The sequence below is a fragment of the Neofelis nebulosa genome, chromosome 9, assembly GCF_028018385.1.
Source record: "Neofelis nebulosa isolate mNeoNeb1 chromosome 9, mNeoNeb1.pri, whole genome shotgun sequence".
Classification (NCBI taxonomy): domain Eukaryota; kingdom Metazoa; phylum Chordata; class Mammalia; order Carnivora; family Felidae; genus Neofelis; species Neofelis nebulosa.
In genome coordinates this window covers 40996667-41020991 of record NC_080790.1, presented here as the reverse complement: position 1 = coordinate 41020991, position 24325 = coordinate 40996667, and the positions used below count along the sequence as shown (strand labels likewise).

General features: G+C 41.3%; 1 protein-coding gene across 1 annotated transcript in view; it reads left to right on the top strand.

The window, feature by feature from the left end:
* Nucleotides 1-543: 543 nt before the first annotated feature.
* Nucleotides 544-24325, top strand: part of KCMF1 (potassium channel modulatory factor 1) — a 77566-nt gene continuing 53784 nt past the window's right edge. The window contains exon 1 of the mRNA XM_058683520.1: nucleotides 544-691. Within this exon, the coding sequence (XP_058539503.1) occupies nucleotides 676-691 (16 nt within the window). The 5' untranslated portion in view covers nucleotides 544-675. The remainder of the gene's footprint in view (nucleotides 692-24325) is intronic.

Below are 24325 nucleotides of genomic sequence, written 5' to 3'. Positions count from 1 at the left end.
GGGCCGGCAGTACCGGCGAGCAGCGGGCGCCGGCGGCTGGGCATTTCCTCTTCCTCCCTACGCGCTGCGCGGCGGCGCGGCGGCGGCGGCGGCGGCGGCCAGGCCAGGCCGAGGCCCGGCTCGGGCGCCCGACCGCGGCCTGCTGGCTAGCGCGGGCAGGCGCCGCGCCGCCCCCGCCACGACCGCCGGCCGCGGGGCCTCGGGGCAGCTGGGCCCGGCGCGGGCAGCGAGAGGCGGGGCCGGCGTGCGGGCGGCGGAAGGAGGCGGAGGAGGAGGAAGAGGAGGAGGAGGCGGCGGCCGGGAGCCGGGGGAGAGGGGCGGGGGGTGGGTCGGGGGAGGGGAGGAGCGGGATTTGCGGAGCGCGGCGCCGCAGCCGGGAGCCGGCGGGCCCGAGAGTGACCGAGTCACGGCGGGCGCCGGCGGAGCCGCGGCGTCGGACCCGCCTCCTGGAGGAGCTCAGCCCCGGCCAGGCCCGGCCCCATTCCCGCCCCGCGCCGCCTCCCCGCCGCCGCCGCCGCCGCCGCCGCGGGAGCGCTCCCCTGCCCACCCCGCCCCCGCGGCCGAGCCCGGGAGTCGAGTGGGAGTCGGCCGGCCGGCGCGGGCAGCGCCGGGACCCCGCCGGGGACACTGCAGCCGGAGCCCGGGAGGGGCCGCGCCGCCACCGTCTGAACTAGGATGTCCCGACATGAAGGTGAGAGGAGCCCCCGCCCCCACCCCCACCGCCCGGGCCTCGGCCTACCCCGCCCGGGCCGGGCGCCGCGGAGGGCGGCCGGGAAGCGGAGGAGACTTCGGCCGAGCCCGAGCCGGGCCCGAGGCGCCGGGCCTGGGAGCGAGCGAGCGAGAGCGGAGAGCCGCGGCGCCGCCGCCGCCACCACGGCCGCGGCCCTGAGCTGGGCCTGGTGCCGGAGGCGGGGCGGCCGGGCCGGCCGGAGGGTTTGCACTGTCATGGGGCGGGGGAGGGGGAGGGGAGTCGGCGGGGCCCGTTACCGGCGGGAGCCGGGCCCTCGGGACTGATACCGGCCGCCGCGGCCCGCCCGGCCAGCCCCAGAGCCACGGGCTCCGGCGCGGCCTAGCGCTCCCGCCGCCCCGGAAGGGCTCGGTGCGGCCGCCGAACGGGGCCCCAGGCGGCAGCAGGAGACACAGGAGCCCTCCGTGGACCCAGTAGGCGCGTCCGGTCGCCGGGAGACGACGGCGAGCGCCCCTGCCTGCGGGCGACCGCGGGGCGGGCGGGAAGGCTCTGCGGCCGGGGAACGGGAAGCCCTCGCCACCCGGAGCCCGCCCCGGCCTCGCGGCTAGGCCTCGGCGAGTCCCTGGGCTCGGGTAACCAAGTTCCCGGGGCGGATCCGGCCCGGCCCCGGCGAGTAAACTCCCTGCTCGATCCCCCGGTCAGAGCGGGACTCGCTCCTGGCGGGCCGCGGGCCCCTCGCCTGGCGTGCACTACCCTACCTAACCAGGTTTTGGTAAATGACCGTGGTGTAGTCTGTTAGTGGTCAGGGGCGTTTTGGACTTGTTGTTCGGTCTAAAAGCATGATTGGGGTACAGTTGCAGATAAGCAGACAGCCCTAGCCCAGTCCCAGGGCACAAAGAGAAACATGTTTAGGAACGATGTATAGGCATTGAGCCGGTAAAAAAAATAAATAAATAAATAAATAAGTTAACTTCAATTTACTGCCATATGGTTTAGAAAAGGGGGAGGGGGTTGTGTTTTCTTTGTTTCGCTACCACAGGTCTTTAAGTAAATAAAAAGTGTTAACATACTTGGCGAAAAGTTTATCCTGGTAAGGTTAATGCAAGATTGTAGAAGTGGCTTTCAAGTATTATGTACTCTTGCTTTTAAAATCCTGTATAGGTGATGTAGGAGTGGAGAAAGTTTAGTGAGTCAGATTAGTGTGTTTCACACCATTGGAAGGGTATTCTTAAGGTAATGCAGGCCTTAGAATTTCGAGGTCGAAAAACTTAGATGGATTAAAATTATATTTAGGGCAAGTTTCAGAATTTGCTCAACTGGGCTGTTGAGATTGACTTAAAGAACATTTGTGTTCAAGGATTCTGTATTTTAAAAGGCTCAAACCTAATAGGAAATATACCGTCTTTTCTTCACTTATTGTGGGCAAGTGTTGGACATTGTAAGGCAATAAGGGACTTAGGCTCATAGAAACTGTGTCCATTTTCCCAATTTTTCCTACTTAATGAGAATGTGTTCTCTATCTCTGTAATTTAAAAGAAGTTGTTACTAAAGCTACAACTAAATTTTAATTTGGGATGTTAAAGTTTATATTAGATGTAGCTGTGTGTACATAGACCACCTTTAAGACAAAATGAAACAGAGCATGGCCGCAGGCTCTCTTACTCTTAAGAACTGGGAGCGTTAAAACTACAGAATCAGCAATGGAAGAATGGGTTTGAGACCCGTTCTCCTGCTTCAGGAAAACATCCAGATAGTTCCATTCTAATTGGATGATGTCCTGGGAAGATTCCTTTACCCCCAGTAATCTTTTAAAGTCCCACAGTGTGAACATTCTTGAATATAACACAAATTCTGTAATTTAAGCCCATTTCCCCCTATTTGATCCTGTGGAAAGGCATATGGTTTTGAAACTTACATTACCTTTTACTTACTTGAATACTACTGAACCTCAGCAAGTTAATAGCACACTTTTTCTGGTAACTTACACAATCCCAGATGTTTCTCAAAATGAAACATTGCTATATATAATCTAATAGTTGAAAACTTATAGTACAATATTTGACAAGTGATTATCTTTTGAGGGGCTAGTTTATGGCCTAAGGCAGGAGTGGCAGTCTCATTAAGAATCACATTTAAGGGGCGCCTGGGTGGCGCAGTCGGTTAAGCGTCCGACTTCAGCCAGGTCACGATCTCGCGGTCCGTGAGTTCGAGCCCCGCGTCAGGCTCTGGGCTGATGGCTCGGAGCCTGGAGCCTGTTTCCGATTCTGTGTCTCCCTCTCTCTCTGCCCCTCCCCCGTTCATGCTCTGTCTCTCCCTGTCCCAAAAATAAATAAAAAACGTTGAAAAAAAAATTTAAAAAAAAAAAAAAAAAAGAATCACATTTAATTCATTAGATATGTTTTGTGGATTATTAGTTCAGGCTGCCATTATTTTCATCAGTAAAAATTTAATCAACAAATTTAGAGTTTGACACCCTTACTATTATAGTTCTTTTCTCGCTTTTCTCTTTTTTGGGCAAGCAAATCTCATTTCTCTTAGTATTTCTTTAGTGGTATGATTTTTGAGTTCTTTTAATCATCTGTCCCACCTCCACATTCTCTGTGGTTCTTGTTTCCTTTTGCACTGTGACCCAGACTGGATGTAGTAGTCTGGTAAAACATATGAAATGTGCTGCCTGTATTGTTGTACTTGGATTGCGCTACCTTTTCAGTGCCTTCCGAATGCATGTAATTTGTTACTTTGTCTTTGTGCCCACCCTAATGAGTTGCATGATATATGTAATGATGTAACTTTGGACAACTCAGCCCCAAGGTGGACATATGTCAAGCTGAGTCTCTACCTTGTGAAGCAGTGGACCACGTCTGAGAAAGGAGATGCAACCAGGAGCATAAAGAAATGTTCTAGCCAGGGGTCAGCATACTTTTTCTGTAAAAGGCCAGGTAGTAAATATTGTAGGCTTTGTTTGCTATAAGATCTCTGTCATCTCTGCCATTGTAGTGCAAAAGCAGCTATAGACAACATGTAAATGAATAAGCACAGCAGTGTTCCAATGAAAACTTTATTTTTGGATGCTGACATTTGAATTTTGTATAATTTTCATGTGTCGTAAAATATGATTCTTTGTTTTACCACTTAAAAATGTAGAAACCATTCTTAACTTGCAGGCGTACAAACACAGGAGGTGGCTGAATTTGGCCCACTTTGACCTGTGGGGTATAATTTGCCTACTTCTTTTCTCACCTAGAGCTTTCGAGAGTTGATGGAACTCATAAAGGGCCCACTGTGCTTGGTATTCATGCCATCATTTCCTTTGGGTAATGGTAATGGGGAGTAACTGGTTTGGTCCATGTTTTGTACCTCAGTTTCCAGCCGCACCGTGGAGATTGGTAGAGAAGTAATTGTTCTTCAGGAGTGAAAACCAGGCTCCCCACCTTCCCAGACCATGTCTGAGTGGAGTCGGCAGTACTCTACATTAAGTCTCCTGCTTGCCCATTATGACTTTTCTAGCCAGAATTCCATTTTTCTGTCTTTTAATTCGCTTTGTAACATTCTTGTCATCTTAACAAACTTTTTACATCAGTGCCCAGTCACTTTATGTTCACCATACCAACGCCATCTAGTTCCATGTTACACAGTGAAATCAGTGATCTTTTTTTATTTGTAAGAGTATTTTTTTTAATGATTCACTACACACTTTCTTAAATATAGGTATGTTATTCAGAGCTTAAAATGCATTTAATAGCTTGGCAAATTAAAAACCTCAAGTTACTCAGTGCTTATTAGATAAAATGAAATTATGAATGCTCTTGCATGAGTTTGAGCCTAGTTGATTCCCTGGAATTAGGAACACATTTATTGCCTTAAATCAGTCAACCTTTTTTCAGTTGCTACTATGTATAAGGCACTTTCCTAGGAACCAAGGAGTGTGGAGATGAATGAGACATGGCTCCTCACCTTGAGTCCGGTGGGAAGATGCATGTGTATACAGCTTCTGCAGCACAATGGGAGACCATAAGGAGATAAATGAATTGAGGACAAAATCATTATCAACTTTATTCCTAATGGGTTTTGCCCCACTTCAGAGAGGGAATCTGTTTTTCTTGAGCGCTTTCCTTTTTTGTGGGCTCCTCTTGATTTTGGGAAAAAATGAGATTTCAAATAGAGCCCTTATCTTTACCAGATTTATATTTCCCCTAGCTTTTAGAAGACTTTCATATGTAAAAGTGAGAGCAAGTAGGTGAACAGGTAGGTGACCTTATTGCTACGTTTTTCTCAGAAGCATCTGATATTGTTTATTTTCAGACTGTAAAGTATAAAAGTATGTAGGCCATTAATCTAGCTTTTGAAAGTTGTACCATTTTTTGAAATTGTACTGCTCTTGTTAGTAGATTTACATTTCCTCGTCTCTAAAAATATTATCTGACCCTAAAAGCTCACATGCAGATGATCCCAGAGTGAAGTGCAAGAATTTTGTTTTCAGGATTTGGGGACTGCAAAAGCCAGGATTGGTAATTGGCTTGTGATTGTAAGGTGATGACTTTTGCCTTCCTGTAAGTGAAGTAAATTGACTCCCACTGAAAAGATTTTGATTTTTGCTAACATGTCAGACCATTTATTTTACTTTAACTATGATTTGTTAAAAGATTATGACATTCTTAATTAAGGCTTTTTCAGTTCAATAGGTCATGAATTATATTTACCCTGATTTTAAATAAAGGATAGATAAAAATGTAAATATTTTATTCCTGGGGTCTTTGATTTCATTTCATAAAATGTTGATTTTGAAGCTCATTTGTCCCATATTTTTGGCATTTGTGTTTAAGTTAAAATGTCATTAAATAAAACTTTCTTGTTTTAAATTAGAAATTTAATTTGGAAGAAACTCCTTTCAGTCTTAGAACTTGAAGAAATATTAGCGGCAATCTTGTTTAAAAGAAAAACTTTTTTATGATAGAAACTTAAACTTCTGATGTGAAATGAACAAAACAAATCCCTTCGATTAGGCTTGCAAATCTTAAAAATGAAGAAATCCATGCACTTACGACTCATAATTTTAAAAACATCAGCTTTAGAGAATCTACCATATACATTTGCTGAGGCTTGTTTTTTGTTGTTGTTTTAAACTGGAGGGTCCAAAAGCGGTTTCTAGTGAAGGTTAAAGTGTGGTTGAATTATCCTAGAAATAGTGTGTCTTTTAATTACATTATAAATATTTCTGGGGAGCTATTTTCATGAGCATGAACTCAAAGGAAACATTTCCTACATTTTATGCTTGTAAAAGTTAAAGGCAAAACCCTGTTCATAATTAAAATCTTTTTTATTTTTATTTACTTATTTAAAATGTTTATTGATTTATTTTTGTATGTGAGACACAGGGAGAGCATGTGGGAGGGGCAGAAAGAGAGGAAGAGAGAATTCTAAGCAAACTCCGTGCTCTCCGTGCAGAGCCCAACTCAGTGCTCCATCTCACAAACCATGAGATTGTGATGTGAGCCAAAAGCAAGAGTTGGCCACTCTGCTGACTGAGTCACTCAAGCGTCCCTGTTTGTTTTTTTTGTTTGTTTGCTTGTTTTTGTTTTTGTTTTAGAGAGAGAGTGCAAGTGGAGGAGGAGAGAATCTTAAGCAGGCTCCACTCTTAGGGTGGAGCCTGACCAGGGCAGAGCCTGATGCAGGGCTCTATCCTATGACCCTGGGATCATGACCTGAGCCAAAATCAAGAGTCAGATGCTCAACCAACTGAGCCACCCAGGCACCCCTATAATTAAAATCTTTGTTTTTTGTTTTTTAAGTAAGTAATTTTTTTTCTTTTAATGTTTGTTTAATTTTAAGAGGGAGAGACAGAGCATGAGCATGGGAGGGATAGAGAGAGGAAGACAGGATCCAAAGCAGGTGCTGTGCTGACAACAGAGAGCCTGATGTGGGGCTTGAACTCACAAACTGTGAGATCATGATCTGAGCTGAAGTGAGACCCTTAACTGACTGAGCCACTCAGGTGCCCCTCCCATAATTAAAATCTGTGTGAAAGATTAATTCCATATTAATTTTAGTGTTATGCTAGGAACCATGATGTTTTTCAGGTTTTTTTTTTTAAATGATAAGGTATGGTTTTTTCAATTGCTGAAGTTATTTATTAAATTGAGGAAAGAGCCCTTAAGAGGTATACAGATCAGAACTTTTTTAAAATGTGGTAACTTTGGGGCGCCTGGGTGGCTGAGTCGGTTAAGCATCCGACTCTTGGTTTTGGCTCAAGTCAGGATCTCACACGGTCTGTGGGTTTGAGCCCTGCCTTGGGCTCTGTGCTGACAGTGCAGACCCTGCTTGGGATTCTCTGTCTCTACCACTTTCTCTGCTCCTTCCCCCTCAAAATAAATAAATAAACTTTAAAATAAAAAAATTAAAACGTAACTTTTGTATTAGTCATGTCCTGATTCGTGTTGGAGTGGGGATAAGGCAGACAGTTCCCGAAGGGAACATACTACCTAGATTACATAGGAAGGAAGCGAGTGATCATGAAAAGAGAGGGTGTTCTTGGGATGGTAAGGATAGGAGGACAGGACAGTGCCGTCAGAGGAAAGTTAGGCAAGGTGGACATGAAGCTTGGAAATGATCTGTAGCCACAGGAAGTTAGAGACAGAAGACCACCTTTCATGCTGAGTACCAGGAGGTGAAAATTCATCTTCCTGTGAAGCTAGCAATAGATGAATTTCCTTGTTAGGCACCTTCCAGGGTGCCATCCCTACTACCTGTCTCACCACTCTCCCACAGTGTTTGTTAATCGTGCTTTTAGTTGTCTTTCTGAATAGAAAGATAGTTCACGTACATGGGTCTATCCAGTTCATGTACATGGTCCATTTATTTCTTCCACAGCCACAGTGCCAACCAGCAGTCCAGCAGACCTTGCCAATGGCTGTAAGGAGTATCAGGGAGGAAGTATGAATGGATCCCAGCAAGTCCATCACTGCTGTTAGAAAAAAACAACTAAAATCACGAGAGTGGGTCAGTCAAGTCACCTTCAGCTAGGAGGGACAGACAATAAATGGGTGAAGCCTCTTGACATCATGATTAATTAGGTTTAGCATTATGTTCTACTGAGTTGTGTGGGTTTGTTTTTTTTCCCCCCTCACTGGTTCTCAGTGCTAGTGTCATGAACTTCAGCTTTTTTTTTTTTTTCTGTTAAGAGGATTTTCATTAGGAGAGTCACTTTAGAGTGCTAACTTGAGGACCTATTAGAACAGTCACAGGCATAATCAGTTATAATTTATTTTTTGTTTTTGGCTTTTGTTTCTTTTTGAGACTGTCACCCTCGCCTCCCACCTAGTAAAGTGGAGGGTCCCTCTAGTGGCACCCTTGCCTTATTCTCCAAGCATTTTTTTATGCCGTAATTGTTTGCTTGTGTGCCTCCCCAACAAGTTACCTGAAAGACAGGTATAGTGTTACACTTACCTTTACACCCTACCACCAAGCACAATGTCTGGACTGTCGGAGGCCAGACATTTGAACACTTGTGGGTGATTGTTAGAGATGTTATTACTTGTCTAAAAAATGGTGAGACTAGAAACTGCTGTCTTCTGCTTTTATCTGGGAAGCTGGTTAAGAAGGAGGGAGATGGTAGGAAAGATTTGGAACTTTCATAAAAGTAAGAGGGGATGAATAAACTACGTAGAGTGAAAACTTAAAGGAAGGTGACTCCTGGGGGAATGACTTGGGATTAGACTCAGGTACTATTTTTTTGTTCTACTTCTGTCTCTGGTTTTGGATTAACTGGCTATGGGTTCTGAATATTAATTGCACCATGTGTGAGTTTTCTGATTCATTCATTCATTCATTCAGTGGGTATTTATGGACTTCCTACTTGAGTACTACTCAAAATCATCTCGAGAGCTTGCCGCAAGTTGTTGACCCTTGCTGCAGCATTGATAATATTCAGTGGGTTTGAAACACCTTTGGGAATTAAATGCTTTCCTGTTGCACAGGCTGTGGTTCTTTTACAATTTGCTGGAATTAGTCCTTAAAATTTATATCTTATGACAGGGTAATTAAATCATGTAAATACTTTAATATTTTGACAATATTCATCCACCCCTCCTTTTTTGGGAGAGAGCATGTTAGCAGGGGCGAGGGGCAAGGGAGTAAGGGAGAGAGAGAAAGTGAGAATCCTAAACAAGCTCCACACTCAGCACTGAGCCTGACGTGGGGTTCGATGAACCCTGGTTCATGACCTGAGCCAAAATCAAGAGTTGGACACTCAACCAACTGAGCCACCCAGGCGCCCCTCTTTTTAAGCCTACTTTCATTTAAGTTTCTCAATTCTAATTCTGCCCAGCAGTACATTTCTTTCCTTAATATTGTCCTTAGACTGTGAACGTCTCAACACATATCTGCATATGTGAAAGTATGTTCAAGTAGGTTTATAGGTTTATAAGTAAAACTCATAGGTTAATAAGTATCTTTGATGCTTAGAAAACAACTCAAGGGATTAAATGTTTAATTTTTGTATTCAGTATAGTTTGTGTGTGAAGGCCTAATGGTTATATAGCAACTGTTGGAGTACCTAGATGGTACTTGTTTTTATTATTTCTCCTCAACCGTTATTCTTCTTTGGTGTCTTCTATGGTTGTAGAGGTTTGGCAGTGCAAGGAAATGAGAATCTTTCTAAATTAGGAGTTAACGGCATCGCAGTAAAACAGGCAGGGATTATTTAAAGGAGTTGTTACAGATGTGTCTCTTCTGTAAGAATGAAATAAGTACATGCTGGGAGCTGGGGGTGCTTGGGTATTGGGAACCACATAGTTTTCTAGTTTTCATAATCTGAGATCTTACATTTAGCCTGATTAACACTGCTAGGTACTCTGATACAGTAAATTGCAATTTGAAATTAACGTAAAATGTGCAGAGGAGGGACTGATCTTCCCTTCCATAGGAAAAATGGTGATTAGCACCTGAAGTGACAGTGGGTAAGCATTTGACCCATGGTTTTCCTGACATTCCCTGTTAGGCGTATGATATCACTTCATGTTCTTTCACTGCTCCATGTCATTTTCTACAAGCTTTTTAGAAGTGCAGGCCACATGTAATTTTATTTTTTTATTTTTATTTTTTTAAGCCACATGTAATTTTTTTTGAGAGAGAGAGAGAGCCACTGAGCGCAAGTGAGGGAGGGGCAGAGGGAGAGAGAGAAAGAGAAGAGAGAATCCTAAGTAGGCTCCATGGCTCATTCTTATGACTGGTGAGATCATGACCTGAGCCAAGATCAAGAGTCAAATGATTACCCAACTGAACCATCCAGGTGCCCCTAGGCACATGTAATTTTAAATTCTCTGGTAGCCACAGTAGTAAACTAAGAAGGTGAAATTAAATTTAAATAGTTTAATACTTTAACCTAGTATATCCAAGTTAACATTAATCAATCAAGATAAAATTATTATATTCTTTTTTTCTTACAAAGTTACAAAATTCTAGTATATATTTTACACTTAGCACACTTTAGTTCATATCATCTGAGAATCATCTTTAGACTTGTACATTAGGAGTCTGCTAATAGACCATATATAGTCTCTTTCTGTAGGTACGTTTTGATGTAGTATTGCCATCTGCTCAATGGTGAGTTCATTAACATTCTGGATTTTTGCTTCTTGAATTAATTTCCTAAGAACCCAGATTTTACCTTTTTCACTTAAAAATTTTTTTAACCTACATTAGCAACATTTAACCATTACAATAGAAAACTACTTTATAAGCAGCTATAAATGTATATAAATTATAATCCCTCTGGGCCCTTCAGATTGGAAGAGTAAATAATGGCCTCAGGGTGATTTTAATGTGAGTTTGTGGGGTTATTTTAAGTCCTCCGTAATGACAAATGTAAAATTTATAAAAATTGTTACTAGTCCATTGCAGGTTCTATTATGGTGGAATCCAAAGATTGTTTGGGTTCTATCTGGTGAGGATAGACTTTTCATCATTTGAAGAAAGTGACATCCAGGCTTGGTAATTTATTGTAGGTGTATTTCATTGTAATGAGATTGGGTCTCTAGTATCCATCTGGAAAAGGCCTTTGCCATCTAACAACAGAAAAACAGATGGTTATGACTCTTATTTAAAGCAGTTTTAAGAAAATTGGGGCATTTGGCTGGCTCAGTAGAGCATGCAACTCTTAATCTCAGGTTGTGAGTTCAAGCCTCACATTGAGCATTTTAAACCTATGTTACTTTAAAAAAAAAACAACAACAAAGAATTTTAAAAAGTAATTTTAAGAAAACGGATTATGGAGCTAATAGCCAGCCCATTGTCAAGGTTAGCCAGCCACTGGTGATTTCTCTTTTTTACCTGTTTGGTGTGCTGTTTAGCCAGTTAGAACTAGATTTGCAAATAAAAATGGACTGTTTCAGAGATAGTCTGTTAAAAATTAAAGACCTAGTGTTTTTTTTCCTTCATTTCACTGAAGCAGCAGTTCCACAAAGCAGTGGGTTTTATGGTTCTGTTCTTTTTCAGTCCCCCTACAGCCAGATCTTTGAAACATCAGGAATTTATGGCTTTTTTTTCTTTAATAGTGTAAAAATACTAGTATTGTATGGCTTGGGTGCTCTCACCTAGTGTTTTTCAAAGGGTAATTTAGGACGTGCGCTATTAGCACCACCTAGGAACTTGGACAGAAATGCAGATTCTTGGATGCTGCCCTGGACCCATTGAATCAGAGTTTCTGGAGGTGGTGCCCAGGAGTTTGTGTTTTCACAAGCTTCTTACCTGGACCCAGTTATGACCAAAAGCATTTATGTGTGAGATGGTTATCGCTGGTAACAGGGACACACAATGGTTGTGATACAATTTTTTTATGGTATGGTACCAGTCAAATAGAAATTCAATTGCTGACCTTGACTTTATTCTTTTTTTTTTTTTTTTTTTTTTTAGTGTTTTTATTTATTTTCGAGACAGAGAGAGACAGAGCATGAGCAGGGGAGGGGCAGAGAGAGAGGGAGACACAGAATCCAAAGCAGGCTCCAGGCTCTGAGCTGTCAGCACAGAGCCCGTCGCGGGGCTCAAACTCACAGACCGTGAGATCATGACCTGAGCTGAAGTCAGAGGCTCAACTGACCGACCCACCCAGGTGCCCCTTGACTTCATTCTTCTTGAACACTATGTTACTGTCACCTGAGGAGGTGAGAGAGAAGTGTGGCTCCCCACTCTAGACCAGTACTATAAATTTACTCAACACACATTTACTGAATTTATTGAATGTATACTTGAGGCTTGAAGGATACCATAGTGAACAAAACAGAGAAGATTCCTGTCCCTGTTGCACTCACATTCTATTAGAAGGAATATATCAGGGGTATATGGTCTGTGAGCCAAACCTGGCTGGTTGCTTGTTTTTGTTTGTTTAGGATTTTATTTTTAAGTAATCTCTATACCCAACATGGAGCTCGAACTCACAATCCCAAGATCAGGAGTCACATGTTCTACGAACTGAGCCAGCCAGATGCCCCTGTGATTTTTATATTTTATTTTATTTTATTTTATTTTATTTTAGTTATATTTATATTTAAATTCAAGTTAACATACAGTGTAGTATTGGTTTCAGAAGTAGAATTTAATTGGCTGCTGGTTTTTATAAATGAAGTTTTATTGGAACATAGCTGCATCTGCTCATTTACATATTGTCTAAGTTCTTTTTATATGGTAAGGGTTGAGTTGAGCAATTGTGACAGAAAAAGTTGAAAATATTTGCTATTTAGCTATTTACAGAAAAAGCTTGTGGGTCCCTGGGGTAGACCATAAAAGAATAAATATGTGATATGTAAGAAAGTGTTAGGAGTTGACAGGTATTATGAAAAACCATTCAGTGGGTTAAGGGAATAGAGAGTGGGGGCCTACTTTAGATACTGTAGTCAGGGAGGGCCTTCTTGAAGATGGGACATTAAAAGAAAAAATTGAATTAAGTGAAGTATATTTAAAGAAGGAAGGATATGGCTGAAGGTATAGCAAGTGCAGAGGTACTGAAACTTGGAATGTTTTGGGAACAGCGTCAAGGCCACTGTGACTGGAAGACTGTGATTGAGGGGGGAAAGGGATAGGAAAGTGCCATAGCCAGGGCCAGATCCTGAAGACCCTTGTATTGTGGGCTGTAGTAAAGACTGTTTACCTGTAAGTACATCGAGAAAAACATTTTCAAAGCCCTTCTATAGAGAGCGGTCTTTTTGGCTAAACAAATGGCAAAGGCTGGAAATTAAATACCTGGTGTTACGATGCATTCCAACATCTCTAAGAAACATTTCTTTATAAACTTTCCCTTACACTCTTTACTCTTAAGCTTTGTGGTCCTCAGCCCCCATGTATCTATGTATTCTATTTAGCTAATGTTTCTTGTACATTAGAAATAGATAGAGGGGTTTGGTAGAGATCAGATATTTCCCTGGTTTGAATGTAAAACCCTTGAGCCTAGAAATTGGGTCATCAATATTAGCAGGTTTCAAACTTTAAAAAAATATAACTCATAGTAAGAAGTGTATTTGATATTATCCAATAGTTACATACATATGTAAAGAAATAAGTTTCACAAAACAGTACTTATCTTTACTATGAGAGATGTATTCTGTTTCTGTTATTTCATTAAAAACAAAAATACTAGGGACACCTGGGTGGCTTAGTCAAGCATCTAACTCTTAATCTCAGCGCAGGTCTTGATCTCAGGGTCTTGAGTTCAAGCCCTGTGTTGGGCTCCACACTGGGTGTGAAGCCTGCTTAAAAGAAAAATAGTTGTGACCTCCTAGACTGATTTCCCATTCTATTCAGTTTGTAACTTGCTATTTGAAAAGCACGGCCAATGCTATCTAATCCAAAACTTGGGAGTCCCTTATGTACAAGGTATTGTGATAGGTACAGAGACAAATGGAAAACAGTTTTTCCTCTTGGAGGGGGATATTGGAAGTTCTAAGTATATTAGATAAACTAGCTGTAGTATAACTGGAGCAGTAAGTGTCAAATCAGTTATTACAAGTTCCATGATGTTATTAGCAAGTGGAATAGAATGTTTTTTGGGTGTCAGAGAAGGCATTTCCAAAAGTTTGATATTTAGACTGAAGACTTGAAAAAATACTGTGGGTATTTTTAATTGAAGTATAATTGACATAGAATATTATGTTAGTTTCAGGTATACAACATAGTGATTTGGTATTTGTATACATTATGAAGTGATCACCACAAGTCTGGTTCCCATATGTCAGCATACAAAGTTTTTACAATATTAATGACTATTCTCTATGCTATAGTACTGTATTTTTATAACAAGAGTTGGAAATAGAGCTGTCAACCAAGTGAGAGAATGGTAGAGGGTAAACTACAGAGCTACGCAAATCTGAGATGTGCTCAAGAGAGGTGGGTGGGACAACACTGAGACCAGGGTTTCTGGAACAGAAGACTCCTGGATGTCTGCTATGGGAGTGAGGTATTAGAATGATTGATTTACCTAGGACGCTTACCTGACTGAGCCACCCAGGGAACCAATTTATTTATATATTTTTAAGATTTTATTTTTAACAATCTTTATATCCAACGTGTGGGGCTTGAACTTGCAACCCTGAAAGCAAGAGTCATATGCTTTACCAACGGAGCCAGCGAGGCACCCTTGCTGACCCCTGCTTTAATCCATTTATTTAATAAATATATCTTGGGGGCCCCTAATGTGGCTTGGTCAGTTAGGTATCCGACTCTTGATCTCAGCTCAGGTCTTGATCCCAGGGTTGTGAGTTCAAGTCCTGCGTCAGGCTCCGCAGTGAGTGTGGAGACTCCTTAATATTCTCTCCCTCTCTCGCTTTGCTCTTCTCTCCTGCTCACACTATGTCTCTAAAGTAAGAAAAAAAATTTTTTTTAATTAAAGAAAAACAGAAAAGATGAGATAGTTGCTGAAATGGGTGCAAATAGACCTACTTGGTGATTAATTAGACAGGGATTATGGAGGGGTGAAAAGTCTAGGAAAATAGCGTTTTGGTTAGTTGGGCAGCACCATTCATCAAGCTGCATATCTAAGAAACATGCCTTGAGGGAGAAGGTGGAAAGCAGGGGAAAGAAAAGTGGTTTCCATTTTTAGCATGTTGGGTTTGAAGTACATGTGGGAAATCCAGGTAGAGATTTCCAGGGGCAGTTGAGCATGTGGGGTCTAGAATTCATGAGTTTGGGTGTAATCCATAGTAGTAGAGTTGGTTGCTCAGTGATGGTGAGAACATAGACATTGAGAGGATGAGGAGACTGATCAATAAGCCCTTGGAAACACTTAACATTTAAGAAACAGGAGACTGAATGGGAATAGCCTGGAGAGTAGGAAGAGAACCAGGAGAGAATGTTGGCATTGAAACTTAGGAAGATGATTTTCTGGGAAGGAGGATTCAGTCAGTATTGCTGCAGATGGGTCAAGAAGATAAGAAATGAAGTGTTCACTGGCCGGAGCTCTTGGAGTGAGGAAGGTTGTGGAACTTGATGTGCACTTTCAAAGGAGTGGGCTAGAGCCCAGACTGCAGGGTGTTAAATCCTGAAAGAACACGAGAAGTTAGGAATACTCCCTAAAGATTTAACTGTGAAGGGAAGGAGAGATGTCAACAGTGAAAGGTATCTCTAGCACCTGGAGCAGGTTTTGGCAGATATTAGAGACTGGGAAAATCATTCATTCAATACTGTGCCTACTACTAGTATAGTATTTAAAAGTGGGGTAGAGTAATGAAAGATAAGTTCTCATTAGGGGGGCAAAAAAGAAACGTATCATATAATTTTGGTTCATGATAAATATTCTCAAGAGCATAAAGCAGAGTGAGGGAATAGGGAATAAGGATTAAATGTGGTAGAAGGTGAATGAGTGCTCTGTGTAGCTATTTTTACAAGAATGCTCAGGAGGGCCTTTCAGAGGATGTGCTCCTTTGATGCAGAGACTTAGTCAAGTATAAAGCCCTGGGGTTAGAGTAAAGTAGGTTGTTTGAGGAACAGAGTAGCTGGAGCTGACCAGATGGGAGGATGAGGAGAGAAGAAGAGGTAGCGATGGACTGACTCCAGATTATATGGGGCACTTAGAGGCTATGATGAGACATTTGAACTTAATTCTTTGAATGTCGAGCTACCAGGACTTGCTGGTGTAGTGTAGGCAAAACCACGTGGATACGAAGAAGGCCATTTACTGAGACAGGGAAGCCAGGGGGGAAGGAACGTGTTTGGAGGTGGAGGTCAGGAGTTCTGTTTCAGACACACTAGGTTAGAGATGTCTGTTAGATGTTCAGGCAGAGCTGTCTAGGCCATTTGGATGAATGACCTGGAGTTGAACTGGCTGAATGAGTGAATGAAATCAAGACTTGATGTGACTGTTGCTCTTCTCTCCAGTTTACTGGGGCTTGAGTTCCCCAAACCTTTTAGTAGGTAAATGTCTGTTTGGAAGCCTATGACCCTTGTCTTTTTTCTCAAAGTAGCAAGAAAGAGGGAGCACAGAGGTAGAAAGCCCCATGTCTCCTGTGGCAGTGCTGTAGTGATACAGTTCCAGACAGGAGAGCTCACTGTGGGAATTAGGCCAGTTTGGCAGCTGGGTAATGAATTAGTTTATTTTTGTTCTTTTCTCGCCAATAAATCAAGAGGAAGATAGAATAATAGACCTTTTGGTCCAGAAGGAAATCAACCTTCTATTTTTTTCCCAAATTGTGTTCTAGAAAGGCTGAGTCATACTACTTGAGATCATAGTGAGGACTAGAATTCAGATCCCATGACTCTTGTTCCAGCCCATTTTCTACTGTATATGCTGCTGGGATGAGGGCTCAGAGTTTGTTAGTTTGTAGACTAATACTAGAGGCTAGACTTCTGCATTAGATAGAATTTTCCTGTGTACTCAAATTTTTTCTGAGATGCTGAATAGTAAATTTAAGGATGGGATTTTGGAGCCAGACTGCCTGGGTTCAAACTCTTCCTTAGTCACTTACTCACTGTGACATCAATAAGTTGTTTACGTCTCTGTGCATCATTTCATGAAATGGGCATAATGTTTACTTAATCTCAGGGTGTTTAGTCGATTGATTATTATATATAAAAATTTAGGCTAGTGACTGGCATATAATCACTCATTGGGGCAACTGGGTGGTTCAGTCTGTTGAGCATCTTAACTCTTGATATCTGCTGAGGTCATGATCCCAGGGTCTTGGGAGCCCTGTGTGAGTCTCAGTGCTGAGTGTGGAGACTGCTTGGGATTCTCTCTCTCCCCTGCTTGCACTGTCTCTCCCTCTCTCTCTAAAAGCAAGGAGGAAGGGGACACCTTGGTGGCTCAGTAGGTTGAGCAGTTGACTCTTAGTTTTGGCTCAGGTTGTCATCTCATGGTTCGTGAGTTCAAGCCCCACATCAGGCTCCATGCTGACAGTGTAGAGCCTGCTTGGGATTCTCCTTCTCTCTCTCTCTCTCTCTCTCTCTCTCTCTCTCTCTCTCTCTCTCTCCCTTTCCTCCTTATGTGCACATGCTCCCTCCCTCTCTCTCTCTCTCAAAATAAGTAAGCTTAAAAAAAAATTAAACAAATAAAAAATAAATTAAAAAAATAAAGGAGCACCTGGGTGCCTTAGTTGATTGAGCGTCCGACTTTGGTTCGGGTCATGATCTCAATGGTTCGTGAGTTCAAGCCCCACGTTGGACTCACTGCTACCCACTTTGGATCCTCTGTCCCCCTTGTTCTCTGCCGTTTCCCCACTCGTGCTCTTTCTCTCAAAAATAAATAAAACATTAAAAAAAATTATTTGAGCCACCTTCATTTGTGTCTTGGATGTAGAAAACAGCTGTTTTTCACACTTCTAAATTCTTCGCATATAATTTGAGCACTAACAATATGCAAATTATTTTTTCTTATTTGAGATATAGTCCCTGCACTCAAGGAATTTGTAATCTATTGAAGAAGGAAGGATAAAAATACAGGAGATAACAAAAGCTTACCCTTACAGGCCAATGAAAGCTATGGATACTCTCTTCCTTTTCTGATATTCTGTAAATCAAAGTGTCCGATGAAGGCATGGAGACTGAGGAGAAGGGATCTGAGCCATCTTTGTGGAGAAGGGACTTGCTTGGATAGAGTAGAAGCAGATAGATATTCCAACCAAGGCAGTAGGCAGAAATGAGTACGTAATAAGAAGGCTACATAGATATTATTAGATGAGGATGTAAGAGGAACTTTTCACTGGTTGAGTAGCTCAGAGTGTTGATCCATAGGTTAGTGGCAACCTAAAGGCAGGACTAAGGAGATGATTCTGTATCTTTTTTATGTTCTAGGACTTTTTTAAAAAGTCAACTGAGATTAACACATAATTATTAATATGTTCCCCTGGTCTATTACTTAGTTTTCAACACATTTTGCCATTTTTATATCAGCCGCCTCTCTTTTTTAGGGTTTGAACATTTTACAAATCCCAGACCTGCATATCATTTTACCCACAAATATTTCAGCATTTATCTCTAGGTGATAGGGATGCATTAAACATACATGCTTGCATGTGAAGCCACAGTATCATTATCACACTTGACAGAAAAAACAATAATTCTTTAATATTATCTAATACCCAGTTCATGTTCAGTTTTTCCAGTTGTCTCAAAAGTGTCTTTTTTTTTTTTTTTAATGTTTGTTTAAACAATTTTTGAAAGAGAGTGCAAGTTGGGGGCGGGGGGGCAAAGAGAAAGACACAGAATCTGAAGCAGGCTCCAGGCTCTAAGCTGTCCGCGCAGAGCCCAACACGGGGCTCGAACCTACGAAGTGCGAGATCATGACCTGAGCCGAAGTTGGTTAACTGACTCCAGGTGCCCCTCAAAAATGTCTTTTTAAAGTTAGTTTGTTAAAATCAGTATTTAAATAAGGTCTACATATTACATTTGGTTGGTATGTCCTTTAAAATCTGTATTTGTAACAGTCCTCTCTTTTAAAAGTGCTGTTTATTTGTTGAAGAAACTAGATTACTTCTTTAATAGTATGTCTCACATTCTGGCTCACGTTTTTATGATGTCTTTTTAACATATTCTTTCATTTCCCTGTATTTATGTGGTACTCAGTTCTAGAAGCTTGATTCAGATGTATGTTTGTTTTGATAAGACCGTTTCATAGGTGCTAAATATTTCATAATAATTCTTATTATATCACATTGAGAGGCCCATAATGTCTGGTTGTCTCAGTAGGTTCAGATGTCAGCCTGTCCCTCCATTGGCTGTCAGTGATGTAAGCTGCCTGGATCTTTTGCTTCATAGTGGTTGCAAGACGTTGATTTTCCAGCTCTTACAATTTTTCATGTGTTTATTCAATGGAATTTTTCTGTAAAGAACTCTTAGTCATATATGCTTTAAAGAAATCACTGTAATATAAAGGAAAAATAAAAATGAAATGATGTATAATAAAATAATGTGTCTTTCAAGATGTAAATGCTCAGGCAGAATTACATTAGAGGAAATAATGAGGAGTTTGTACCAATATATAGAATCACTGCGAATGTGACAGCTTCAAATGCAAATCCTTAACAGACATCTTGGCAGTTCAGATACCTTAAACAATGTTGCCGTTGATGCTGTTCCTTTTTGAACAACTCACAGTGTCAAGTTCTACACAATTACACGAACAATTGTGTTACTGGTGATTTCAATGTGTGTAAAAATCATGCAAAAAGTACTTAATATCTATATGTAAAATTGACCTATCTTCTGAGTTCAGGTCATTATAAACAGTTTTTCCATTGAGACATTTTATTTACTTTTTTTTTGTTTGTTTATTTATTTATTTTGAGAGACAGCACGAACAGGGGAGGGACAGAGAGAGAGAGGAAGAGAGAGAATCCCTAACAGACTCTGCACTGACAGTACGTAGCCCCACTCAGGCCTTGTACTCATGAATTGTGAGATCATGACCTGAGCCAAGATCAAGAGTCAGATGCTTAACCAACTGAGCCACCAAGGAACCTCTTTTTTTTTTTTTTGAGAGAGAGCGCAAGTGCAAGTGGGGGAGAGGGGCAGAGAGAGAGAGCTTTAAGCAGGTTCCATACTCAGTCAGAGCCCAACCTGAGTTCAGTGTGAGTTCATGACCCTGGAATCATGACCTGAGCCGAAATCAAGAGTTGGATGCTCAACCAACTGAGCCACTCAAGCACCCCTACTTTTTTTTTTTTTTTTAAAGTAAACTCTACACCCAACCTGGGGCTGGAACACAACCCTGACATCAAGAGTCACATGCTCTACTGACTGAGCCAGCCAGGCACCCCTCCATTGGGACATTTTAAAGTCATGGGAAAAGTGGGACAGTTTTTCACTGTGTAATATTGTCCATCACATTACAAGTTTCTAGAATCCCTGGCCATTGACCTCCCACATGTTGAGGTAAATTACCCAGTCATTGTGATAACCAAATTTTCAAAATGTCCTCTCAGAAGTAATGTTACCCTCTTTAAGAATCTACGTTAAGTGAATATATTAAGGCAGAAAATCAAATAACTACTACAAGTAAACATTTGAAAGTGAGAGATAAGGGCGCTTGGGTGGCTCAGTCGGTTAAGCATCTGACTCTTGATTGTGGCTCAGGTCATGATCTCACAGTTCGTGGGATCAAGCCCTGCATCCTGCCCCGTGCTGATAACACAGAGCCTGCTTGGGAGTCTCTTCTCCTTTTTCTCTGCCCTCCCCTGCTCACACGCTCGCTCTCTCTCAAAAAAAGTAAACATTAAAAAAAATTTTTTATTAAAAAAGAAAATAAGATAAAATACATCTCTTTTTGCTAATAATACTTTATGCCTGGCAAACCTAAGGGACTCTTAAAAATTATTAGAATTAATGAGATAATTTAGTAAGTGTTTATATACCTAGAAGTGAGAATTGCTGGATTATAAGGTATGACTAATTTTCATTTAACATATTCTGTTGCACTTTTTTCCCCTCATTGCTTCTTCCTGAGTATTGTCAGTCTTAAAGATATGAAACCTTTTTGATATGATAGGACATTTTCCCAGTCACATTGGCCTTGTATATGTGTGGTGCCTTGGCTCCTCCAAAAGATTTTCATTTTTGTTGTAGAAGACATTGCTCTGCCTTTTCTTTATGCTTTCTGGATTTCATAAGGCCCAAAAGGTCACTTTTTTTTTTTTTAAGATTTTATTTTTAAGTAATCTCTGCACCCAACAATGGGGCTCAAACTTGCAATCCCAAGATTAAGTCCCTGCTCTACCTACTGAGCAAACCAGGCACCCCTAAAGAGGTCACTTTTTTGGCCATTTGCCATGCCCATAATTTTCTGTTTATTAGCTTGCTTGCTTTTAGACAGAAAAGGTAAAAAATAAATCGAGGGAGTGAGTTAAACACATACATGTGGGAAGTGGGGAAATTGAATGTATGTGCTTTAGAGAGAGGAGGAGGACTTAGAGGTGGGAAATACATCACAGAGTAAGACTGAGAGCCCAGAAGGGGAAGGACCTTGTAGGAGAATTGTTGACCACTGGCCTGTTTGGTTATTAACTACAGCTTGCTTATTTGACCCCGAATTTAGCAAGAAATCAGTTTTTATAACACCCAGAAAACACATGCGTAATGGAAACACAAGTTTCATGAAACTACCCTATTTGCACTGCACTCTGTTAATTTTCTATTGCTTTTTCAAGAAATTGTGCTTATGATCAGTGATTCTCAACCCTATCAGTGCCTCATTTATTTGTATAATAAATATTTTAACACTGTTGATTATTCTGAAATAAAGTTAATTGATAAGTCATCAACTACCTTATATGTTAAAGTTAAGTACATTGTTGAGTGCCTACATCTACTTACAGTAAATACTTTTGGACTTACAAGAAATAAGATCAGAAAACATACCCTATAAAAAGTATAGGAAAATGAAAGAGTTGAGATCTATGTATATAGTAGAATAAAAACTGTTAGAATAAATAAAAAGGGAAATAAGAGAAAGGGGGAAATTTTTAAAATAGGGAAAATATAAAGAGAGAAATAATCTTACTTGATATAGGGATAACATAAGACAAATTAGACTATCTATCTTACTGAATAAATAAAAGTATCATTAGGGGCACCTGAGTGGCTCAGTCCATCAAACGTCCTACTTTTGATACCGGCTCAGGTCGTGATCTCTCAGTTGAGAGGTGGGTAGCACTGTATGCTCACCAATGAGTTTGTCGTTTATGAGTATAGTGTCAAAATAATTCCCTGTGAAATGACTTGGCATGAGACCAGGAAGTTGAAGTCTCATGGAAAACCTAGTGGAACACCCACCATTAGCAACCTACAATCAGCTTCTAGTCTTCAACCCCCGCCTGGGGAGCAAATTCTTTGGTAAACAATACGGAGTTGAGGCTAGCCTGGAAAAAGAAACAGCGGCTGTGTGGGAGGCTTTGGGAGGCATTATTAGAGTAAAAAAGAAAATAACAGCCCCAGATAAAGTTTAACATTTAATTTTCACAAACATGGATTTCTAATCATTCTGCAACAAAAAGTTAAGTATGTATAGGACAACCTTGATGTGAAATATGTTTAATGTTAATACAATTTAGAAAGAACCTTCTATTTCATAAGTCCCTGCTAAATCATGTTTGGAAATAAAGGTATTCCGAATAGTCTCTATTACCTATTTGAAAATTATAGCTGCAAAAGCACTGTGGTACAGGTATGCGGTGGTAGAAGCTCCATCATTGCAAACAGCTTCGTCGTCAGATTTTCTGAAATGCTAAACAGTCTTTTGTAAAGTTATAAATGAAGCAAAATGGACTTTTCTTAACTTATGGGATGGTGGCATACCTGGAAAATCAGTGTTTTTAAAGCTGCAGAAATATTTTGTGTTTATGGGGAAAGTGGAGTTTAGTAGTATGATTAGATAATTTTAAAGGTTGTTATTATTATTTTATTTCCTACATGAATGTCTCCTGGGAAATTTGGCCTAGCTTATTGGGATGTTGAACAGTTCTTTACTGCATGTCCAGACACCTAGTATCTTTGGTGCTTTCCCCCCAGTAAACTTCAGTAGTAGCCCCAATCATTGTGATGAACAAAAAATACCCCCACAGAGTTCCAGTATGCCCCCTGGGAGTGGTACCTCCAAGGAGAGCTAATGTGCATAAACTGATTTCATTGAGTCATGACCTCTAGTTTGAAAAACACAGAAGGCTTTTTGCATCTTCCTCAAAACTAGCAGAAGAATCAATTGCAACATTATTGGAAATGTAAGATTACTTCCTAGTGTTGATGGATCTGCTTCAGTTAGCTTTGTTCTTTACATTCTGGCTTTCAGACTCCAAGGTAGATTTTAGTGACCTCCAGTACAAATGATACCAGTGTCCCGTGAAATAGGCAGATATCCTTTCAAAGGCATATTTCAGTTTGTCTAATCTCTGAACATACCCCACGCATGCCTTGTTAGAGCACTTACTACACTATTTGAGGATCATTTGTTGAACCATCTGCCTCCTTGGTTTTTTGTTTGTTTTTTTTTAATAACCTTTTAACTGTGTAGTAATTTCAGATTTACGGGAAAGTTGCAAAGATAGTATAGAGATTTCCCATTTACCCCTCACTCAGTTTCTGCTAATGTCAACATGTTACCATGGCATATTTGTCAAGACTACTAACCTGACATTGGTGCGTTTATTACTAAACTGGAGATTTACTTGAATTTTTACCAGTTTTTCCACTAATAGCCTTTTTCTGTTACAGGATCCAGTATAGGGTAGCACATTGCATTTAGTGCTTCCTAGTTTTGACTTCAGTAGCTGCAGAGAACGAGTGCATAAATCCTTTGCCATTCTGTCATTATGCTGTATTCATTTCTCGTGTTAAAACAAGACACCCAAGGGGCGCCTGGGTTGAGCATTGGACTCTTAGCTCAGGTCATGATGTCACAGTTCGTGGGTTTGAGCTCCGCACTGGGCTCTGTGCTAAGAGCAACAGGAGTCTGCTTGGGATTTTCTCTGCTTCTCTCTCAGCACTTGTCCTGTGTGTGCTTGCATCCATGCTCGCTCTCTCTCTCTCTCTCTCTCTCTCTCTCTCTCTCTCAAAATAAATAAAATAAAACTGTAAAAAATAAAACAAGACACCCAGAACTGAATGCAGTTCTTTTATAATAATAATAATTATTATTATTTTAAGTTTCATTACTTTGTGGGGCACCTGGGTGGCATCCGACCTTGGCTCAGGTCATGATCTCACGGCTTGTGGGTTTGAACCCTGCATCAGACTCTGTGCTTACAGCTCAGAGCCTGGAGCTTGCTTCAGATTTTCTCTCTCTCTCTCTCTCTCTCTCTCTCACTCTCTCTCACTGTCCCTTCCCCGCTTGTGCTCTCAAAAATAAAATAAAATAAATTTTTTGTAAATAAAAAAATAATAAAGTTTATTTATTTTGAGAGACAGAGACTGTCTCTGTCTGAGTTGGGGAGGGGTAGAGAGAGAGGGAGACAGAGAATCCAAAGCAGGCTCTGCGCTGTTAGCACAGAGCCCAGTGCAAAGCTCGAACTCACGAAATTGTGAGATCATGCCCTGAGCCGAAACCAAGAGTCAGACACTTAACTGACCGAGCCACCCAGGTGCCCCTAAATGCAGTTCTTCACATACAGTCCAAGAGTAAAACATCTTGGGAATAGTAGTTATGTATCTTATATGTTTGCTACTATGACCTGA